At 41.3% G+C, this 23,714-nt stretch overlaps 1 protein-coding gene across 1 annotated transcript in view; it reads right to left on the bottom strand.

Moving 5' to 3' along the window:
* ADCY8 (adenylate cyclase 8) overlaps nt 1-23,714 on the bottom strand; it is a 215,681-nt gene that overhangs the window by 64,747 nt on the left and 127,220 nt on the right. Inside the window, exons 8-9 of the mRNA XM_046642315.1 lie at nt 18,954-19,151; nt 4,219-4,319 (exon numbers count right to left, since the gene is read on the bottom strand). Coding sequence (XP_046498271.1) covers nt 4,219-4,319; nt 18,954-19,151 — 299 coding nt within the window. The remainder of the gene's footprint in view (nt 1-4,218; nt 4,320-18,953; nt 19,152-23,714) is intronic.

Below are 23,714 nucleotides of genomic sequence, written 5' to 3'. Positions count from 1 at the left end.
TATTGATGCCATTTCTTTAACAGATATAGGGCTATTGGTGTTAACTTTCTTCAGTGTGGTGTTGGATAGTTTGTGTCTTTCAACAAATTGGTCTATTTCGTCTCAGTTATCAAATTTGTGGACGTGGAGTTGTGTGTAGTATTCTTTTATTATCATTTTATTGTTTGTCAAAGAATGTCTTTATTTCCCCTTCAATTTTGAAGGATATAGAATTCTAGGTTAGTGTGTTTTTCTTTCCACACTTTAAATATTTCACTCCAATCTCTTCTTACTTGCATGGTTTTTGATAAGAAGTACAATGTATTTCTTATCGTTCTTCCTCTATAGGTAAGGTACAGTTCTCTTCCCTCTGGCTTCTTTTAAGATTTTCTCTTTGTCTTTGGCTTTCTGCAGTTTGAATATGATATTCTTAAGTGTGCTATTTATTTATTTATTTATTTGTGTTTATCCTGCTTGGTGTTCTCTGATTTTCCTGGTTCTGTGGTTTGGTGACTGTTACTCATTTTGGAAAATTTTCAGCCATTATTATCAAAAATTTCCTCTTCCCGGTTCTCCTTTCATCCCTTCTGGTATTCCAATTATGCGTATGTTATACATTTTAAAATTGGCCCAGGGGCTGGCCCCAAGGCCCAGTGGTTAAGTTTGCGCGCTTCGCTTTGGCGGCCCAGGGTTTCGCTGGTTTGGATCCTGGGCGCAGACATGGCACCGCTCATCAGGCCATGTTGAGACGGCGTCCCACATGCCACAACTAGAAGGACCCACAACTAAAAGTATACAGCTATCTACTGGGGGGGGATTTGGGGAGGGGAAAAAAAAAGATTTGCAAGTTGTTAGCTCAGGTGCCAATCTTTTAAGAAAAAAAAAATTGGCCCAGAATTCTTAGATGCTTTGACCTGTTTTTTTTTCCCCCCATTTATTTTTGTCTTTATCTTTCAGTTTGGGAAGTTTCTATTGACCTATATTCAAGCGCTCTGATTCTTTGGTTGGCCTTGCTGAGTCTATCAATGAACTCATCGAAGGCCTTCATTATTTCTTTTACAGTGTTTTTGATTTCTAGCATCTCCTTTGGATCCGTTCTTGGAGTCTCCATGTCTCTATTTATATTGCTCATCTCTGCTTGCATGGTGCCTACTTTTTCCATTAGAACTCTTCATATATTAAAGATAGTAATTTTAAATTCCCTTTCCGATCCTTTCAGCCATAATCCATGATTCACATCCTGGATTCTCGGTGCGGTGGGCAGGTGTGGGGGAAGGGGCTCTGTCAATCCTTGTAATCTTCTTTTTGATTTAAAAAAATATTCTTCCTGTCCACCTCCTGTTTCTCTTCAGGCATTAGTTGCCGTGTTTATCTGCTCTATGTTCCCTCTTGTTGTCTTCGTTTCTGAAACGTGTCTTTTCAAAATTTTTATTTCCTTCCTGAGCTCTCTTGACAAATCTAAGTTTTCTGATCCTGATTGAGGTTATTTCATGTCTTGAACCACATTAAGTGCTTCAGTTCCTTTTGAAACAGTAGGTTAAAGTTTTGATATATGTTGTAGGCATGTCTTTTTGCAGTGCTTTCGTTGGCTGTCAGGATATGAGTCTACTTCTGATTCTCTTTTTTCTTATAATAGCTTAGTATGGGATTGCCACCCATACATTTTATTGATAATTTTTGTGTAAAATTAACTTTGCTGAACTTTTGGAAAGAGGTGCGGTTTGGGCTAGTTTATTTTTTTGACTTCACAGAGCTCTTTCTTCACTTGTTCTTATGTAGTGTTCAAAAACATCATGGCTAGAGTCCCTTCCCACTTTTACATACACTCTCCCTTTTCTTCTTCTCTATAGTCCTGATGGTGAGTAAATTCTGATTCCATTCGCACAGCTCCTTCCAGAGCCCTACCCCAGGAGGGAGACTTGGCTGACCCATTTCCAGAGTTCACTGGGTCTTGATAGTGTTCATAGTGTCATAGTCGCAGCTCTTCAGGCCTGACTGTAGACTTTTGTGCTCATCTGATGCTGGATTAGGCAAACCCACTCTCAGTTGCTTTTTCAGTTTGGCACATGGCACTTCCCAGTGAGTATCTGTGGTCTATATTGGAGTTCTTTTGTTCCAAGATGTAACAGATGCCTACTTGCTTCTTTATGATCCTTCCCACACAGATGCCAATATGACACCAATCTTGGGGCTATTGAGAGATTGTCACTATCCACTGCCATTTTGGATTTGATGGGGCTACCACATCATCTACTTTTGTCGTAAATATAGTCCATGAGGTTTTTGGTCTTGCTGTCTAGTTGGTCAGATATGTGGGAATTCTGAGAGATTCAGAAATGCGTCACTTCTGCCACCATGTTCCCAGAATCCCCTTTCTCCTTCTAATACCCCTGATAATCTAGAAAAGGTCAAGCCATTCCCTGAGTGTTAGTTAATTTGAACATCCTTCCTTCTCAGAATCATGCTATAACCTTCTTCGAATATCTTCAGGGCCTCTTTCTTGCCCCGAGTATCAATTCCAGATTCCGTCATGTAGCTTTGTGAACTCTGAACTTCTGCTAACTCTCTCCTTTTCAGCCATGGCTCCTACCACATCTTGCACAAATCCTTTACTCCAGGCTGTCCCATTTACTCACTATTCTACAAACACAAGTTCTTTTACACCTCTGTGTTTTTGCCAGTGCTGTTTTATAAACTGCGCATAATCTTCCACTCTTTCTCCCTCACCCTACTCAGCTCAAAGTACCACCTTTTCTGCAAACTTTCCCTTGAACCACGCAGTCAGAATGAATCACTGATTTTAGTACAAAGCAGTTAAGTAGTTAAAAGCACCGACTCTTTCTTTAGGTTCAATTTCCAGCTCAGCCATTATAAAGACATGTGACCTTGGAGAAATCCTCATCTACAAAATGTGAATTAAAAAGATGCCTCAGTTATTGGCTATTTCTGAGGCTTTATTGAGACAATCTGTGAAAAGGATTTGGCACTTTCTTGGCATGTAATGAGTGCTCAGTAACTGGGAACCATTATTAATGTCCCTCTCCCACTAAATTATATTAGAGAATGTGGACCTTCTCTTGAAAAGTTATACTATCCTCAGCATCCAGCATGTTGCTGTGCCTCTATTAGACATTTAACGAATATTCGTGGTGTTACTTTTAACCATGAGAGCGGAAAATTCATGGTAAGTTTATGGAGAAGGGAATTTTCCCTGGAAAAGAGGCAGGGGCTATCTTACAGTGCAGGGAGGGGAGAAAGCGTGGCCACTGGAATAATCCGGAAGTAGGTTCAAATAATGGCTCTGGCACCTGTAACCCGTACAATTTAAGTTTGTGTCTAACAGTGTGTTAAAGCCCAGACTCTGGATCGAGACTTCCTGGGTTTGAATCCAGGCTGTAACATTTTTTAACTGTGAGATGTTGGGCAACTTATTTCAATACTCTGAGCCTCAGTTCTCTCTTCTTTAAAATGAGGATAATAACAGTACCTACCTGATAGGGTTGCCATGAGGATTTCATGAGTTACTGTGTGTAAAGATTCGTAACAGTGACTGGTCACATAGAGGTGTTTGCAGCATTATTATTACTATTTTTTTGGTGAAGAAGATAGGCCCTGAGCTAACATCTGTTGCCAATCTTCCTCTTTTTGCTTGAGGAAGGCTTTCCCTGAGCTACCATCTGTGCCAATCTTCCTCTATTTTGTATGTGGGATGCTGCCACAGCATGGCCTGATGAGTGTTGTATAGGTCCACACCCACGATCTGAACCTGGGAACCCCGGGCCACCAAGGCAAAGCATGAGGCTTAACTGCCATGCCACTGGGCAGACCCTGCACTATTATTAAAGTGCCAATTTCACTGACCTCGGAAGCTATGATGCTGTATCTATGGACAACAAAGAGGAAATTAACAAAGGAACAAGTAAATGGTGATAGAGGCTCTTACGCTTACTTTCTGCATTCATAGGTGCAATGTTAAATGGGAGAGAGGCCTACTTTGATTTTGGTTGCTGTTTTTATTAAGATCGGGAAAAAGAGTCTTGCCTTGGCAGAGGAATGAGATTATTATGCAGAGTAAGACAACCACAATAGACACCGACACTATCAAACATTTTGGTATGGATCCTGGATCCCATTATTTTTAATTCTGATCCCTTGAAAAGGTCACCTAACTGGCTCCAGGGGAGGGACCCTTACCTCACAGAGGCATTCCACCCGAGAACTCAGTCCTTTCATATTTACCTTGAAGAAGGAAGCAAACTTTGTATTGCCGTGATAAATAGAAGAACGATGAACGCACAGACCAAGTTTGACTTGAATACTTCATCTCTCATTTGAGAATACTGTAATTAAACAAAAAGAAGGAGAACGAATTACTTTGCAGCAGAGTTTGCCTTTCAGAAGAGTGTACTTTTGCCAGTGTTTCAAGTCGTGGGGGAAACAGCAAGGAAAGACAAGGCATTTAAATATTTTCTAAAAATTAAGAGAAATCCATATCTTAATAAACCCTTTCACAGAGCTTTATCTCCATCCCTCCCGCCAATCTTCCAGCGAGAGCCCAGGAGTAAATACAATTCCCCTCCTAGTAAAAGAGAGTGAGAGGGGGACTTCACATGAACTTGTCCACTTCTTCTCCCTCTGAACTAACATCGTTTTAACAAAACAGAGGAGCGCCCAGCCATATATGTAGCAAATCAAATTCACGTTGACTTCCTTCATGAGTAAACTGAAGTCATTTAAGGATCTTGCTCTATTTCTTGTTAGGTTTGGGGACACAGGACAATGTTTCACCAGAGAGTCTTTCAGCCTCTTTTTTCATAAAAACTATTGAAAAATAAATTCATAGAATCGTAGAACAGAAAGCAGCCTGTGAGAGCTTCAGCAGATGCTACCCTTTCCCGTCACACAAGAGGAACCAAGACTGATCAGCCAATATGCTTGATGCCCATCTGGTGTCTGCTGGAGGTGGCCCTGGGGAATGGCGGTAACTTTATTTTGATTATCCAGAGTACTCAGCGATTTCATCGTCCAGCCTCAAAAGCTTCTGGAAAGTCAGCACTGAATGTGTGCTTGCCTTTGGACTGCCTAGTTTCCTGAACCTCTTGGAGTCACCATACTGAGGAATAATCCAATTCCCTCAGAAGGAGGAAAGGATTTTTAAAACTGAAAAAGGCCTTAAAATTAGGCTAAACCAAGCCCCTCATTTTATCTAAATTCCAGAAAGCCCTAGGAACTTGTGGGAGATCACACAGCATGCAGATCAGAGGGGGAACAGAAAGCTAAGCCTGGCTTTGTGACTTTGTAATCCCTGATTTGAATTTCATAGAGTTACTTTGCAAAGGAAGCCCATAAATAGAGCTCTCACGACATCTCAGGTTCTATATGTCCCCAATACCAAGAGGTTTGGTCAGGTCAATGAAACAACAAAATCAGTCCAAGTTGCTGTTGGTATGTCACAATCGACAGTTACGGTGATTTTTATTCTCTTGTCTGCTTCTTGGTGTGGTTTGGGTTTTCGACTGAACTTACTGCTCTGGGTCATGGCTAAGATTTGGGGAATGACAACGATCTTTGGCTCCACGGGGGAAGCACAATGCTGCTCAGAGACTGCACATTCATTGCTGCTGCAGGGCCATGCTTTTTCTACTCCCGAGTATTGAGGCCTCTGTCCACCTGCTAACAACCTGCTCGGTATCTGGAGGGGAACCTGGAACTTGTCCTTGAAGAATCACTATAAGCCATCTTCTTTCCTGATAAAACTGCAGAAAATCCATGTTACTAATAGTTACAAAGAGTGCTGCCTAAGAACGGGGCAAAATCATAGCGACACGCAAATACCAGCTTGAAAATAAATGAGTTCGCCACAAAGCAGTTAATTTAAAGAAAGAGAAAAGTCTGAATTCCTTTTAACAACCAACAGTACAAGATCTATTCTTCGTTGGCCGATTAATTTCAAACCAGCTTGGTTATATAGATTTGATAATGAGATTTTTAAAACAACACTAACAAATTTTATCATACTTAGTCCCTCTCTTCATCTTCATCATGATCATTATCTTCCTCTTCATCATCAACTCATCATCGCTGTCATCATCACAGCATCTTGGAGCTGTAATGGACCATTACGTTCAGGAATCCTTGCCATAACATCCCTGATAATTACTCAAATGCTGGCTGAATATCGCCAGATGACTTTCTCTGCTTTGTTGGAGGAAGTGGGTTTCTTTTCTCTGAACCGGGGCACGGCATCCTACAGTTTCAAACACCCTTAACTTGAACACTCCCAGTGCCTGAGAGCTCAGTCCTTTGCAAAGGGTTCCTTTCCATTTGGGGCCCATTCTCACTGTGAAAATGTCCTTTCCTATAGATCCCAAGCCTGAGTCTCTGACTCCTTTCCTGAATGTTTCTTACTGATGACTTAAAAAAATCAGCATTTGTCCAGACTATAGCTGTGCGTATTTTTAGGTTTTTCATTTTCTGTGGATGGCAAGCTGGGTGGAGACAAAGTAAGAAGATCTAGTTTGCTTCCAGATCTTCTACTCTGTCAGTGTTTCACTGTGAGCAAAGCCAATTTCTTTGAACTTCACTTTTCTTATCTGTCCAATGGGGGAATTAAGACAATTCATAGGTTTTACCATGGTATTCTATTTATTCATGCTAAATTTAATAACAAATTCCATTGTTATCATGTTTGAACTCCAGTGCCTAACGCAGTCACATAAAAGAAGAGCCTTATAATATTTGTGAAGTTGACGTAAGTCAAATATAAAATACTGGGCTTCAGAATGCAGTGCCTTGTTGCTTTGGAAATGCAGAGGAGAGCAGAACCGTGGAAGGAAAATCCCTCATTGGCTCAGGATGATAGGGTTCTGAGATTGAGTGGTGATTCATTTCCGTTCCTCTTGCCTGGTGGAGGTCTGAGCACTGCGGTCCACAGCTATATGAAGTTACACGGATGCTCCCCCGCCATAGTACAGACTCCTTATCTTGCCTCTGTTCTGTCCTCGCTTGGCTCCACTTATCCTTTTACATCTTAGTGGTGATCACGGACTCATCGAGAGCTAGACCACCTGGATTTGAATCCAGCTCCAATGCTTACTAGCTGTGTAACCTTGGACAAACTTACTAAACTTCCTATACCACAGTTTTCTCATCTAGAAAATGGGGATAATAATAAGAACTATCTCATAAGGGTTGCTGGGAGGAAGAAAGGAGTTAATATATGCTAAGTGCTTAGAGCACTTGGCAACCTTAGTTAAGTGTTCCCTATAATCGAGGAATTATACTTATTTTACTGCTCTGCTTGTTACCTTTTTGAAGCCTGCTTTCCAATCACAGTCTTGCCTTACAGAATGCTGTCTTTCATTCCTCTGTACAAAATTGTACCTTTACTTAGTAGGGACCCCTAAAGTGTTGCTCATTGACTGGTCCATCAGGTTCGAAAGGATTCTTTTAAAGGGAATTATGATTTTGTACGTGGTCTTTTGTCTTAGCAAAAGACCCTGCCCTTATTCCTTCCCTTGCTTCCTAAGAGATCCTCCACCAATGTGTGGAATTCTCCACAGACCTTTAGGATAGGTGGCTTTGGAAATGACCACGCCCTTATAATTCACTGAGTCCTTGGTCTGCAAGATAACTTGGCAATCACAAAAATATTTCTTTCAGATGAGGAGCTTGAGACTCATGTGTGGGAAGGGTCAGTTAGGTGGTTGGTGGAAGAGTTCAGACAATGAGCCACATCTCTTGGCTCCTAGTGGAGTGTTCGATTCATTAGACCACTCTCTGGAGTGGAAATGCCTGAAGGCAGTAACTGAGCCAACTGTATATGGGATTAATACCAGTTAAATGGGCCTGCGACTTGGAACAAGTTACAGATGCTTCCTTTGAGAGCTTAGATTAGAATTTGGATGATTATTTTCAATCTGCAGGGCTTTGGTTGACTCAGGAAATGGTCAAAATCTAGTGTAATAAATTTGAATAATAATAACTAATGCCTAGTGAAAGGCAGACACTGTGCTACATGCTTTACCTGGATGATCTCATTTAGTTACCACAACAATATTTTGAGGAAAATCCTATTTATCATATCCCCATTTTTCAGATAATGAAACTGAGGACTAGAATACTTGGGTAACTCAACCAGGCCTTCACAGATTGTAAGTAGGGAATCCACAGAGTTTGATCCCACAGTGCAAGGTCTCATGGGCTTCACTATCTGCTGCTAACATGCTGTTTTCAAGGTAAGGTCACCTTCTTCATAGGATGCATGATAGCATGTCTTGGTGTATTTCAGTGATGTGGTTTACGATACAAAGAAAGGGAATGTGTTTGAAAGTTGAGTCTATGTAAATCTTGGTTAGAATGAAACTGAAGCAGGATCTGGGCAAAGGATGGACCTTAGAAACACCCTATGAATTAGTTTCATAAGCTGGCACTGCTGCACTTCCATGATTGATGAATGGGTCCTCAGCAAAAAGTGATGCGAGGAAAAGAACTCTTTTTGCAAGGCCTGGATGGGTAGACCAATAACAGTGGAGAAAATAAAAGACACAATGGATTTTACTTAAATGTAACGGAATAAGAGGGACTACAATCTTCAAATGATTAAACAGTTGTTTTAAAAATGAAAATTTCCTACTTGACTTGATCAGGTGGAGACTTAGGGTCCCTTCCAAGGAGGTGGGGTATGAAGAATTTATGTTCCATTTTGCTCATGTCTGGGGATCTTGACCCTGCATTGTCTTGAAAGGTATCTTAGAAATGAAATAAGAGCCATGAGGATCTATTGGGTTCCTAGGTCTGTCACAAGGAAGCCTGGAACCCAAGTATGATTACACCAGGAAAAGCCCATTCTGGATTCTTCATCCACAAAGGTGGGATCAGGAAAGCTAGCTTGCAGAGATGGACAGAGCTTCTAATCTTCTATGTTTCTGTACCTGAGACAGACCTGGAAAACCTTCCTCAGTGTGTGGGAGGGAAATTACCCTGATCTCTTAGATTCTCCACTTTGACTATGAGATACAACGTGCTGACTAAATTATTACGTCTCCACAAGATGTAGAGGATGCTTCTAACCAAAGCAATGATCTAGTTAATAGTCCAAACTACAACCATACTCTGTCTTTTTATCCAAGTGTGTATATGAGATTACAAAATTTCATAGTTGGAGTGGATTGTATTTGTCACCTTGGTCCAACCCTCACTAATGATGATTTCACTCAGTAAAATCTCTCAGAATTGAGTCATTACCTCCTGCCTGAATATTTCCAGTGATGGGGAAAATCAACCCCTCACTTGAGAGCCCATTCCATTTTTGGATAAATCTAATTTGAAGAAAGATAATTTTCTAGCACATCTCTCATTAATATACATTAATATGTTTGTTAAATTAAAGGAGAATCTCAATCAGGACAACCTGCTCATTTTCCATGAGCGAATGAAGAAATTTAACTTCTGTTCTATTGTTAAATCCCTGCGTTATGTAGCATGACAGTGGCTGGAGCATCCTTAAATTGCATCATGTGGGTAAAAGGCATAAGTGCAATAAAAGAGCAAGGAGTAATTTTCAATAATTTCATATTTTTAAATAGACTATCTTCCCTAGCTTGGTGCCTAGTGTCTAACCAAATCATTATCGGTGTGTCTGAGGAGTGTCTCACTGGCATACTTCTTCCCAGGTAAACTGACCTTTGAATAAAGGTGGGTTTCCTCATCTTTAGTAAACTCACAAGGAATCATGCTAACATGTATCTAAGATGGCCAGCTTTAGAAGAGTGAGGCTGGGAAGACACCATCCCAGAGGTGACAGAAGACCCTTAACGATAACATATTATCATTAATGATTTATGATAATAATAATATGTTATGTCTTCCTTGATAGTGGGGTTGACTGCCATACGAAAATTCCAAGCAACTTTACAAAACTTCCAACCCACCATTCTTCCAGCTCACCCTCCCCCAAAGGTCCCATCCTTGGGAGGAAAGACTATTCCTTTCTTGACTGACCCAGTCCCCCAAGCCCTGGTGAGACCATGGGAGTGATAACTATTCCTGTGTTCCTTGCGTAGAAACCCCCGGTTACAGATGATGGTGATGTTCACAAAGGAAACATTACGATTTCATCAAGGACCGGGCTGATGACCTTTGGGTTGAAATCATCATAATTCTACCATTCTACACTACACTACTACAGGTGAAATTGGTGCTTCTGACTTGAAAATACTGGCTTTGTGGGAATGGAGCTAGCTAATTAGTCTGATAAAAAGATACAAATGGAATGGGCCTGGATATCACTTGATAATCTAAAGGGTGGTAGAAATAGTAGTAATTTTACAAGGCGATATTAAGAATGTAAAGGAGGCTCACAAAGCAACTGTTTGAATAAGGGGTGGCTTTTTCCCTCAGCCTCTTTGAAATTTGTCCTTCCTACCTGCAGGAGGCGGCCTAAACACTCTTACTATTTGGGGCCTTCATAGAATGCTAGAAACTCAAGGGCAGCCTGAGCCTGCAACGGAATAATTCCTTTAAAAATAATGTAAAAAATAAGATCATGAAAATGACCAGGAAGCGTCTGATTCAGAAAAATGAGAGAGAATGCCTGAGACCATTGGGTTCCTGTTCCGTGTTCCTACCTCTCTCAATCTAAAGAAGAAATGGAATGGTTCAAGAAATTCTGAATGTTTCCCATCAAAAAAAAAGCATTTTTTCTTATTACCTAATTCCAGAGTCTAACATCAGAAAATTCATTTGTTGCCTAGCCTTCTTTGTTTTGCCAAAATTCCCCCTTAATTATCTTATTCCACTCATTATAATTCCAACCGGAGCTGATGGGAAGAATAAAGGAACGTTTCAAAGTTTGTGATGCATTTTCCCTGAACTATCTCTTAAGCCTCCACTTAACTTTGATTTTCTTCCTAAAGGATAGAGAAAACGGGGAGAAATTCTGAACATAGATAAGAACCAATTGTACTCAGCCAAAGGCTTATGGAAAGGTTCCTTTGTGTGACAAATCCTTGTTTTTTTGTGGCTGCTGATGGAAAAAAAAAGAAAAACATTAAATGAATGTTTTGAAAATACTCAGCATAGACTTGGTTCATAGCAAGCAGTGCCTATGATAGTTATTGTTATTATTATATTAAAAATGGGAATCTGATCACTGACTTGTGTGTAAAAACGGGGGTTCACTTGCAGTTTCGTTTAAAACACCTTTGGCTTTTTCAGGAGGCTGTCTCTGGTTTCACCAGCTCTTTCAAACCACCTAGTCACATAACTAACTTCCTGCCTGTTTAAACCAACCGGCTTTCTTTTGGGGGAACAGCTCAGGGGCAATTCAAAGGCTCAACAGTCCTATTCCCAGTGCTCTAAGAGAGAAGGTATCCTATGTGTTTGCCCTATTCACTTAATAGGCTTTTACACGTTCATGGATGGCTGGGGTGACGGAGTTGCCCTTGTCTTAGTCTATCTTTAGCAAGGGTAGATTGCTTGTGTGTGTGTGTGTGTACATGTACCTGTTTGTGTGTGTGTGTGGGGGGGGCGAATAGAGGATGAAGGAAATTTTAATTGTTTTAATTTTTTTTTGTCTTCAAGGTATCCGTCACATGCATAGCTATATAATCCCTTCCTCACGCCACACCAGCCCTACCCGTTACATATTCCAAACTGTATGGAAGGTAGGCATTATGAAAACGATGGGATTTTGTGAGATGTGGTGGCAACAGTCTGAGTTTTGGAAAAGAGTGAGTTGGATTTGAATTCCATCTCTGCTGCCTTCTACACGTGTGAACCTTGGGAAAGTCACTCAGACTCTCCAAGCCTGCCTCATGTATCAACCAGTAGAACTAATATCTACACAAAAGGACTGTTGTGAAAATTAAATTGAATGAGGAAACAAATATAAAATGTTCATGACAGGGCCTGATAAGGTAGTAAGTGACCAACAAATGTCAGTTTCCTTGTCACATTGCTGCCTCAGCTGCAAATTAATTGCAGCCCCTGAAGCACCTAGTATTAGCTGCATTTCATCTGCACAACCACCTTGTGAGGTGGCCACTCTCATGCCCATTTACTAGGATGGGAAGTTCAGTGACTTGCTCAGGATCACAAGCTGAAGTGTAGTCCCCCAGGGAGTAGAGGCCATGTCTTTTTGTGTTCCTACAGTGCCTCAGTATAAGCCTGGAGGAGTAACAGAGAGCAGAGCAAATGCTCTGAGCTGGGCCAGATGGACTTCCCAGGAGTCACAAGAAGTGTGGAGAGAAGGACAATTCTTGTAGGAGCATAAAGAGACCCATGTGTGAAATGATATCAAATTCTTGGCTGGCTTGTTCTCACGGGAGGAAAGGCACAGCCTTTAAGGATGATCAAATACCAGATGCCCTTAAAGAGAGAGCTGATCTTTCTCATCTTATTTGGAAGAAGGCAACAATAGAGAATTTGGAATAATCAAATCATTTTGAGAAAAGACAACCGAATAACTCTGACATATTGGAACACACCCCAGGGGGCCACTGCTTGTGCTCCAGTGACCTGGAGGCACTGATGGGAAGGCCTCCCTCAATGGGCTATAGGTATGTACTTGGTTAGTCCACACTTTTGTGTGCCTTGTAATTATGTATTTATGGTACCTTGGGTATAAAATATATTAAGATTGTCTCCTCCTACTATTTTTGATGAAGTAGTTCTTTATAGAAGCTCTAGAAGTATGAGATTTATTTTAAGTGAGGGTTTAGCCTCACCTGGATTTGGACTGGCATAGGATTAGTCAGAAGGAAAGGGAAAATAATTAAAAAATTTATTTATTCAAATACTTGTTCAACGTCTATCCAATTTATCCAAACATCTATTATATAAGTATTGTGACATCTAATTTTCACAAGAACCCAACGAGGGGGCAGCTGTTATGATCATCACCATTTCAGTGAGATCAAACACCTTGTCTTGTGTCACCCAGCCAGTAGGTGGCAGGAATTGAGTTCAAGTCACATCTACTCAGTAATCAAGTCTATAGTCTTTCCTCTGTCTTTGAACAAAGACCAAACACTGGTGAGATAATGAGACGTCTGCTTGTGTGAAAGTGTCCATCTGAATGGCAGAAAGCCATCACCTGTCAGTATCCATTAATGATCTGTAGACTAATCAACTCAGACATCACCTCCAGGCCTGTCTGAGGCCATATTGACCTTGAATGTGGACCTGGGACCTCCTGATGTGACGTGATCTCTGCAGATGTGAGGTAAGCGTCTAGCTCAAGTCCTAAAGTGCAATTAAGGACAAAGAAATGTGGCCAACAGCTCAGGACGACAGAATCCCCAGAAGAGCTTCTCAAAATGTAGGTCCTTCTGCAAAAACAGAATCTTGGGGGCAGAGTGATGGGCAGGTACCTTTATTTTTACCAAGATTCTTGGGTGATCCTTAAGTTTGAAAACTGCTAGCCTAGGACAAAGAGGCTTTTTATTGCTTAAATGTGTCACAATGACAAAAGGAGGCCTTTTCTCAAAGAAAAACATTTCAGAATTTAGCAGAAAGATATTGCCATGGAAAGAAGGAAGGAAATCTAATCAGCATTGATATGATTTGATTTTAATACTTACCCCACTGAAATGCCTATAGCGAAAGTATAAATTTCCAAAATTTTGAAGTATATATTAAACATATCCGAATTTTTATTCAAGATGAGGAGGCTGTTTTATTCTGAGATGGTGACTGCTTTTGGAACACTGAGCTTAATGAAGTCACTTCAAATAAGCGTTCCTATGTTATTTAGGTCTCTCAAGGCGCTAAAGGATTTGGGTTGGCATCTCTGGCCCGGAAACATCCATAAATAACTGTAATTAATTGCCTTCCCCATCCTAAGCTTCATTCAGAGCCTTATCCTAGAAGAGAAGTGAGATATATCTCCTTCTTGTAAGTGTCCTAGGGTTAAATTCTTCACTATATAAAGAATCCTCACAAATCAACAGGACAGAAGTGAGTACCACAATAAAAGACAGCAATTAAGACACACATGCAAATTGCACAATTAAGACAAATGTATAGATTGTGCAATTAAGACAAATGTGCAAATCACAAAAGGAGAAATATAAATACCAAAACATAAAAAATATACAATAAGACATTCAACCTCAACAATAATTTTTAAAAATTCAAAAGACAGGAAGATGCTGCTTGTTTTTTATCAAGTTGGCAAGTTTCAAAAAGTATAGGCACAATATTCGAGGGCAATTTCAGCATGTACACCAAGTATTTTTAAATGTGCATTCTCTTGTAATCATTTTTAGGATTTTATCCTAAGGAACTAATTAAGCGTGGATGTATGATTTAGCTATGACAATGGTCATGGCAATGCAGTTTATAATTTTTTTTTTTGAGGAAGATTAGCCCTCAGTTAACTACTGTCAGTCCTCCTCTTTTTGCTGAGGAAGCCTGGCCCTGAGCTAACATCCGTGCCCATCTTCCTCCATTTTATATGTGGGATGCCTACCACAGCATGGTGTGCCAAGCGGTACCATGTCTGCAGCCAGGATCCGAACTGGCAAACCCCGGGCTGCCGGGAAGTGGAACGTGCGAACTTAACCACTGCGCCACCAGGCCGGCCCCTGCAGTTTATAATTTGCAATAGTGAAAAACTGAGAAAAAAGTAAAAAATGATTAAAACATGCAACGGAATAATATGTAGTTACAAAAATTCTTTTGTAACAACATTTAATAATGTGGAAAAAGGCTCAAGGAAAGAATGCTTAACACTATGTTACAAAGCTATATACCAAACAGTCCCATTTTAATAAAAAATTGCATAGGTAATTATATAGAATCACACTCATGTAAGACTAGCACGACAGATGCCAAAATGTTAACAGCTTTATCCTGGGTTGTAAGATCACAAGAGATGTCATTTTCTTCTTTTTGCCTTCTCTGCTCAGTATAAACTTCCATTAGTGAAAATGCACACCTTTTTTTTAAATAAGAAAAAAGTCATATATAAGAAAAGAAAAACAAATCCAATACGATGGACAGTATTTGATACACGTCATGTTTTCTACATCTCTTTATCATGATTCTAATTTTTATTTGCCCCTGAGATCTGTAAGCTCCCTTAGGAAATATTTTAGCTCGAGGCTAAAGAAGGGTAGAGAATTCTTCTGTGAAATTTGGGAGGCACTGGAGGTGACCTCTGATGACTGGATTAGGCTCCTCTGCCCCATCCAGGGGTCTGTTCAGAAAGTCCACCCGGGCTTGCTGGGAAGCGAAGATGCTAAGTACCACTAATTCTAATCTGACTGAGTCCCAAGCCTTGGGTCACATGATTTGTCACCCACAGGGGTGATTTTTGCGAGTGAAAAGAAGTGCTCCTAATAATTACATTTAGAAAATAGATGTAAACCAGGACTGTCTCAGGCAAACCAGGGTATATGGTCACCATGGTCACAGGGAACTGACAGACTCATGGCATCAACTGCTGAAAGATATTAGGAGCTGTCCAACTCTCTCATTTCACAGAGGAGGAAACAGAGGCACGGAGAAGGGAAAAATGTGCTGCCCAATCTTGGCTAAGCCACACGAGTCATGAGCATGCTCTTCCGAAGCTTAACTAAAAAAATTCCAGTCTGTGCGTGCATGTGTGTGTGACCCACCATGAAATCGCATGGCAGAACTTTATCATCTTCTCTCCTGAAACTCCACTGCTAAGTGAGATTAAAACTGACCCATGTCTTTTGGCGCTTAGAGCTCTAAATAAATATCCTGAGACCAGAAGGCAAGGCAGTCTCCTCCAATATTCTCCCTAACCTGAGGCTTCCTTCCCTCAGCAAGTGTTCATGGAACACCAGGAAGGAAATACAAGTCCTATTTCACATAACAGTGTTGGTAGATATGCCAATTTTTATAAGCGAATGTGACCAGGAAGTGTCTGAATGACATTTCAAAGGAGCTTTTGTATTCTTTAATTCACTAATAAAGGTGGAGTGGTGAACGGGTTCCCTTATTCCTATATCTTTATGTCGTTCAAACAGAATGACGCCTTTTCTTTCCTACGAAATTTCCAAGGGTAAGATCATTGTTTCCATTTCCATTTTTCCTTTCAGAAAACATGATTTTAGGGTCCAAACTTGCACCTAAGAAGCAGAGGAGGGCAGTGAGAAGAGCAAAGCCTTTGGAGTCACAAATACTGTATATATTGCAACAATTCTAAGGTGCACAATTTTCCCCCCGCCTTTTAGCATCCCTTTAATCCGAAGGCATTACACTGGTGAGCAACAGGCTTAGAAACATTTGTTCTTCCGGGGAGGTTGCGATTGCTTCTGCTGGTCGCCAGGGGGCAATATCAACCCGGGACCACTTTAAATTAAATTCTCTGCCTGACTTTAGTGTTTTTTTTAAGACCACATTCAGAGCGTGAACTCAGGCGGCAAATCTATGCAGATTCCATTTTGGAGTTTAACTTTCTGGAGAGCTCTTTTTTCTATCTAACCGATACCAGCATACAGGCACGTGGGTTCCCTCACTCTCCTCGTCTGCTCGGTGGGTTTTTTCCTGTTCATTCTTACTCTGAGGGCGTGAACCCAGCTTACTGGGAAGGAGCCTTTCCTCTTAGACTCTCCATACTGGGTGATTTTTCTTAGTGCTGCATAGAAAATGGAGCATCTCACAGTGGATGGTACCTTACAGTTAGCGAAATATAGCAGCTAGATTTTGAGATCCACGACCTCTACTTAACCTCTAGGGGCTCAGTTTTCTCTTTCGTAAGCAGGATAGTAATGTTTCTCTGAGGATAAATTGATATACATCAACACAAGCACAGAGTGGATGCACACTGGAATCCTTGGATTGGAAGGCCTTGTTATTATTTTGGTAAGGTTCTAGGACCCTTTCCTACTTAATCTCTCTCCCAAACCCCTTCCCCGTGCCTCCCACTCCTTCCAAAGTTCAAAGAGGAGAGGATGAAGGTAGCACAGGATTGTCTTCTTCATATAAGGGCCTGAGAGTGAGTCTGGGGGGCTCCCGGGAGAGGCAGCGTCGTCAAGAGACACGGCACTGGCTTTGGGGTCACAGTGGGCTCAGATCGTAGTCCCTCTACTGACAGTTTGAGTTTGGGCAGACTATGTAATCATTTCTCTGCGTCTCTATTTCATCAAGTACAAAACGAGGCTCATAAAAACTTCTGCCTCATACCATCGTTCTTAGTCAATTTGTGCCAAAAGCTTAGAATAGTGCCTGGTATTTGGTAAATACCCAATGATTATTACTTATTATATATTCTCTGCTCAGCAGCAACACAGCCCCTAGAGAGCGGCTCGGAGCAAGAGTCTATGAGGAATGCCTCTGTGACACCAGGGGAGTGAACGTTTTCTGATGCAGGGTGTCCTCACCCTGGGGAACCCATGCAATGCAGAGCACACACGCTAGATGGCGCAAGGCTGGACCGTCCACATGTCCATTCAGGATGCTGCCCTTCGCTTCTCTAAGAACCTCCCCTGGTCACCGAAATCAACTACGGGCACACTATGCCTCATTCCTCCCCTACATTCATTCCTGCTTCATCACCAGGTGCCTGCAGATGAGATGCAGACACTATTAAATAAAACACATTAGAAAATCTAGTCCTCAGGGGTCAGGTTATTAGCAAAGCAAATACATCTTTAGCAAGAATGAATAAAAGGATTTTGTATAGCTCTGGATACAGGTATTTACAAAGGCTAATTCACAAGATTCTTTGCAGGACCACCCTGCTTTTCCTAGCTCCTTTAGTGTAGCAACCAAGAAAGAAAATGCATTTAATTTGGACCTTAAGCCCTTAATTACGTTGTGAATAAGAAAAGTCCACCGGCTATTTTTAGGGGCAGTGTTGATCGAGGCAAAACGTTTCTTCTCCTTTTGTTTTGTTAGTACATTGACACAATACATTTCAAACTGTGAGCCACAGGTGAAGATATTAATTTTGGAGTTTGCAACCTTTAGGTAGTTATCAAAGAGACTCATTGGGAACGGTGCATGTGCACAGAAGTGTGAATTCTCCAAAGCAGAATTGCCCTGGCAGCTGAGCAAACTCACAAAAAATTGCTCATTGGAGCTTTGCAGAGTATTGGAGCAAACTCCTGAAATTTGCTTGCAAATTCCCTGCTGTTCTTGCCTGAGGTTCCTGCAGACGCCAAGCGCCTCCTGTGCTCAGTCAAGGAAGCACTGTCAGCTTCCATCAGTGCCAAGGAGCAGCCCCTTTAAATAGGGACAGCACCCACCTCCCCACAGCACCTTACAATTTAGAGCTGGGGTGGGAGAGGGGCATGGGAAAAAATCATCATCAATATGCCGATGCCATTTTTGAATGCTTAACCTAATCAAGGTGTGGCCTGGAGCCTTTCTTAATGACCTATAAGAGAGGCATGTTCATTAGCCTCATTGTACAGAGAGGACCTCATGTTCACAGAATACTTCACTTACAGAAGGTCGTCTAGCAACGGAGTGGCAGACGTGGAATTCAGACCCAAGTCTGAATCCACAACTCATCTTCTTTCTACTGTGCCTGCATCAGAGGGGCTCTGAGCCAGCAGAAAACTGGGGAAATGGGAGAACAGGTGTCTACAATCTAAGAAAGAGTGTTTATCGCTAATGCTTACATCAAGTTATTGGGCGCCCTCACGTTTTATGTTAGAAGGGTTGCAATTGATGCGAATTCACCTAAAAGCAAAGGCAAGTGCTAATGTCACCTGAGTTTATAATTGCAAAGTGGAAGGAATGCTTTTGTTCTTTTTGTCATCTTTTCCTTAAAGAGCAAAGCTGAGGCTCTCTTTTCTAACTGGCATCTCCTTTCATGGCCTTGAGTCTACTCATGATTTTCAAAGAGGAAAAGAAAAGACAGAACCAAACCAACCAAACAAACAACAAACACACCAACCAAAAACCACGGCCCCTGGGCTCTCTCTCTAGTCCCGTGAACGTTGACGACGATTTACTTCCGAAAAAGAGCCACTCTGGAGACCCAGCTCTACCTTGTGCTCCAGGCTGGAGTCTTTAAACATCAGTGAGAATGGCTTGATATGCTCTCTTCTCAATTTATCGCCACTCCGCAAGTCGATGGTATGTTCTATTCTCTTGTTAATTTCCTCAGGCCCAGACTGGACATGCAAAGCTTGTGCAAGATGGTTTGGAAGTAGATTTATTGAATTTCTTGTTAGGGCAGCCAGAGTCTAGGGGGAAAGCACATGCAAACACAATAAACCTGCTAGTCCCCTTTGGATTACAAAGAAATGCAATGTTTTTAGATCAGGTTGCATTGCAAACAGTAATAGCATTCCATGCAGTTGTATTCAGTGAAACCTACAGAAGTTGATAAGTTAGCATTTGGTTCAGAGAAACACAACCTGGCAAAATATCACATCAAGAGGGACTCTTCCCTTTCCTCTATGTAGGTGCACTGAATTCCTTTGGTTCAGGTATTTGGAGAGTTGTCAGCTTGGAAATGTTAATCAAGACCCTTTCTCTAACCAGGCACATCCCTGGTATGAGAGAAAGAGAACTGATACAAATAACAGAAAGTAAAATATATCTGAAGAGTCCACAAAAATGATCATCTCCAACCATCTAGAGTCCACGTGTTCACGTGGTCTTTCCTTTAATGGTGGTGGAGAGACTTGGGGACCCATGGCAGACCCATGGCTTGCATTTTTTTCTAGCATTCCTCATGAACAGGCAGCCAAATGTGCCAGGATCTGCTCCTTCAACTTAATAAAGATGGTTAGATTTTCACACTTCACAAATATGTTTTTCCCCATAGACCATTATATATCTATATTTTTATATAGATATATCTGTTTAATTTCCTTTAGGCAAAAAATGCAAGCAGTTGCAGCCTCTTACCATTTCACAGGGTTAAACAGCAGGAGGTGGGGAAAGGCACAACCACCCGGGTTGGTCATTGGGTGTGGCCACATGGATGCAGAACTAGCATTGGCTTATGAAGACACACCAGGTTTGGCAGGGATGCCTCTGTTTCCTGGAGATTCAGCTGCAGGTGACAAGATCACCTGGCTGGATCTAGCCAAGTGCAATGCTCGCTCATAGCTCCACTTGAAGACAACTTCTTTGCAAAAGAGTGAGAGTTGGAGCTCAAGGGATACAGGACATCCCCTCCCCCAAGAGATTTCCTTAGGGAGGGATATAGGATGCTGTGAATCTGTAGGCTGGGCAAGTGAAAACTCCCTGCCTCTGTACGCACTCACTGCCTCTGCTTTTCTCTGCCAGCCTCCCAGCTCGGCCATGCTTAGACCACAGGTGAGCCTGAGATAAGATGATGGAGTCATCAAATGGCAGCCTGTGAGAGCTGACAGAACACCTGGAGGCCCTCCTGCCCGAACCTTTCCTATATCCATGAGCCTCAGAGAGACGTGCTCAGGAGCCATCAGCTCATCCATAGCTGGGTCAGATCCCTTGACTCCAGAGCCGGAGTCAGGGGTTTTGACCTGATGGAGACTTGTAGCCCACTCCATAAGGATTCTTCTCATGGTACTGTTGGATTCTTCATTTTAACCTTCATGGAGATATTCAAGGTCTCTAAAGAATTCTACATTAGGGCTTCATCACTGGTAGAATTTACTGATACTCTTTTCTCCAGTCCCAGGATAAAGGCTGGAGTTGCATTTACCAACATAAGGAAGTAAAGTATATGCTTTTAGGGCACTGAAGCAGTTAATTTCAGCTCTGAGTACCAAGGAGGCTACCACAGAGAAAAAGATAGATGTTAGGGGGAGGTGCGGCAGGACCAGAGGGCTGGAGCGGAGAGAAGAAAGCAGGGACCAATGTTTCAGAAAATTGAACAGCAGGATCCATGCAGGTCCAGAGGGCTCGAGACCCTGGGATTAAATGCTATTAACAGCATCTCAGAAGGCAAAGCAGACTGGACTGTCAGCCACGCTGTGGATCTCCCATTGGCTCTTTGGGTGGAAATTCTTTCCACACGGTTTGGAAAATGACAAAATTTAGTTTTCTGTCTTGGAGAGGAGGTGGAAAAGCTGGAGATGACATGAGCTAAATATCTATGTACATTCATAGGTAGACATTTCTACCTCTCTTTGTAATTTTTATTTTCTTAAAATTTTCCTTCTTTGAACTAATTTGAGCCTATCCGCTCTACCAGTCCCTTACAACTTCAGTGGCTCTTGGACCTTCGGATTTCATAGAGAAGGGGAGTTTCAAAATATATTTTTGGGACCGATTTATATAAATTACAGCAGCAGCAGCAATTACCCCAAGTACAGCTCTCTAATATGTCCATCATTTCATAAAAGAAAGGACATTTTTCTTCCAGCGAGAATGATGTAATCTTAGAACAAGAGACAGTCCTTTACGTTGAATGCATTTAACTTAAGGAATAACTCATTTAATGAGCTTTGTCCTCATTTTTCTCATTTTGATGGACACTGGTGAAACGTCATCAGGGACCGACATTAGTCTGAAGGGGACCTTTGAGAAACTAGGAATAGATGTTGCTTCCTGGTTGCCTGCAACATTGACCACTTTTGTAAGGCAGAGACCAATAAAATCTCCTCCTTTCAGAGTTCCCCTACCCCTCATAAAATTCTATTGGCCATCTGTGTGGCTGCTTCAAATGAGAAGAATTTGGAAGCGCCTGTCTTTCTTTCATCATGCCACCAGGTTATTGTTAAGAGCTGGGAAGGGGTCCTTGCATCCAAATGTCAATGATGCTGAGGTGGAGAATTCTTTTCTCATCCAAGGAATTGTTTTTATTCCTTGCAATTATATCTCTAGTATTTTATGCAGGCAGTCAATGCTCAGTGATCCCTTTTCTGATCATTTGCTTTGTCAATCGCATATAGCAATTGTATCTGCTGTTTGACCAGAAGTCTCGCTGGTACGCTACACCTTTAGGACATATATGCTCTATGGAAGACCAACATCAACGCAAGAAATCAAGTAAGTTGGGATTAGGAAGGGAACATCTGCTTTCATTTAACCCGCAATGCACTGCTCAGCGTGAATGACTTTGGGGGCAGCTATAATTTGAGATTATCTGTGATGCCTCTCCTCCTCCACCAGTGTGGCCACTGAGATTTGATCACACGTTCACCTTCAGTGGGATAATGCTGCCGACACCAAAAATTCATGTGCTGATATCTTTACAGTGATTCATTTGTAAGTAGTATTGGGGAAATGCATAGCATGTCTGATTTGCCTATTTTGAATCATACTGGAATAAGTGATTTTTAATAAAATATGGCTCTCTGTTTTTAAACTAACAACACCAATGTGAACGAGATTGGGATCATGTTAAAAAATAGCATAAGCTTTCAAATATGAGTCCAACCTTAAATCGACCTCCAAATTTTGAGGCTCTTCTTTCATATAAACAACTTAAGCAATTGGCTAAAGAATAGGAAAAATAAATGGATGAAATGGAAGGAAATGGGAAATGCCATGAGAATAATGAAATGTAATACATATATATATATATATATAATTGAATACATATATTTGAATATATGTTTCCATGTGTAATTGAAATATATGTTATATTTATATACAATAATAAATGTGTATATTTATTTATTCCAGCAGGTGTTTTCAGAATTAGGGAGGTCAGATTGGAGTAGCAATGTCAGGAAACATCAAAGTTTGCGGGTGAGCTGGCCTCTCTTGTCTGAGTCTCTTTACAAAAATTACAGCCCTGAGATTTTCCTCACTGAGACCCATGCCCTCCGTAGGCATTTCAGAAATTACTTCCTCACTCAAATGTACTTAAGACAGATCATAGTCCAGATGAGAACCAGAGGCCCTTCTGAACCCTAGTTTCTGAACATAGAGTCTTGCCTGAGAGTCTTGGGGTTTTGGTAAAAATTACCATCAGAGGTTCTGGGTATCCTTTCATAAACTGCATTTGAATGGAGGGGGGCAAGCCATGAGTCCCCGTAAGCTCATCATTTGGTTTATGGTGAGAAGACTTTTCTTCGGGAATCGTCTTTTGTCAATGTACACACTGAAAACAAGCTTTTTCTGCAGGCTCTATTACTTCATGGATGGCCATAACCCTTGGTATTCTTTAATGAGTTTGTGTCAGCAAATAAATTCTTCCCCAAGAGATTTCAGGCTGAATGTGTACTCTCTGGAAACATCCAGTTTTGTTGAGTCAAAAACACATTAGGTTTTGTGGATCGCATATTCCAGTCTCAAAACACCCTGTACAGCATCCCTATGGACATACTAAATCAGCTTACATAGTTTCAGCGCTGGAGTATGGGGAAGTCACCACTCTATTTCATCATTACATCCTCCTAATTAACTAGTCCCCAAAAAATGTGTCCCAAAGAATACAAGAATGAAGGGATGCATCTTTGCAGAATGGTTCTGTGGACCAATCAGTTTAGGAAATGTGAATCCATTATTAGCTTACTATCATCTTTCGTGACTACTCCCCTTGAGAAAAGGAACTTTGTCTCTTTTGTTAATTTCTTTGTCCCCAGTGCCTAAGCCAATGCCTGGCACTAAGTGGCCGCTCCATATATGTTTGCTGAATGAAAAAATTCTTATATTATCTCATCGGAGTCTCACAGTACACATTACTGAAATAAAGACACTGATAGGTTCTGCAGAAATGAGACTTGGACTCTCCATTTTCCAAACTTCTGTAACCACAAACCCTCTTTTGCTTGAACCGCCTCTACATGTCCCATGGGATGCCATTTGAGAGACAGCGCTCTAAAGCTCTTCCCTGCTTTTGTTCGCAACTTCTGCCCAGT

The sequence above is a fragment of the Equus quagga genome, chromosome 16 (assembly GCF_021613505.1).
Source record: "Equus quagga isolate Etosha38 chromosome 16, UCLA_HA_Equagga_1.0, whole genome shotgun sequence".
Lineage (NCBI taxonomy): Eukaryota > Metazoa > Chordata > Mammalia > Perissodactyla > Equidae > Equus > Equus quagga.
This window is presented reverse-complemented; position numbering and strand designations above follow the sequence as displayed.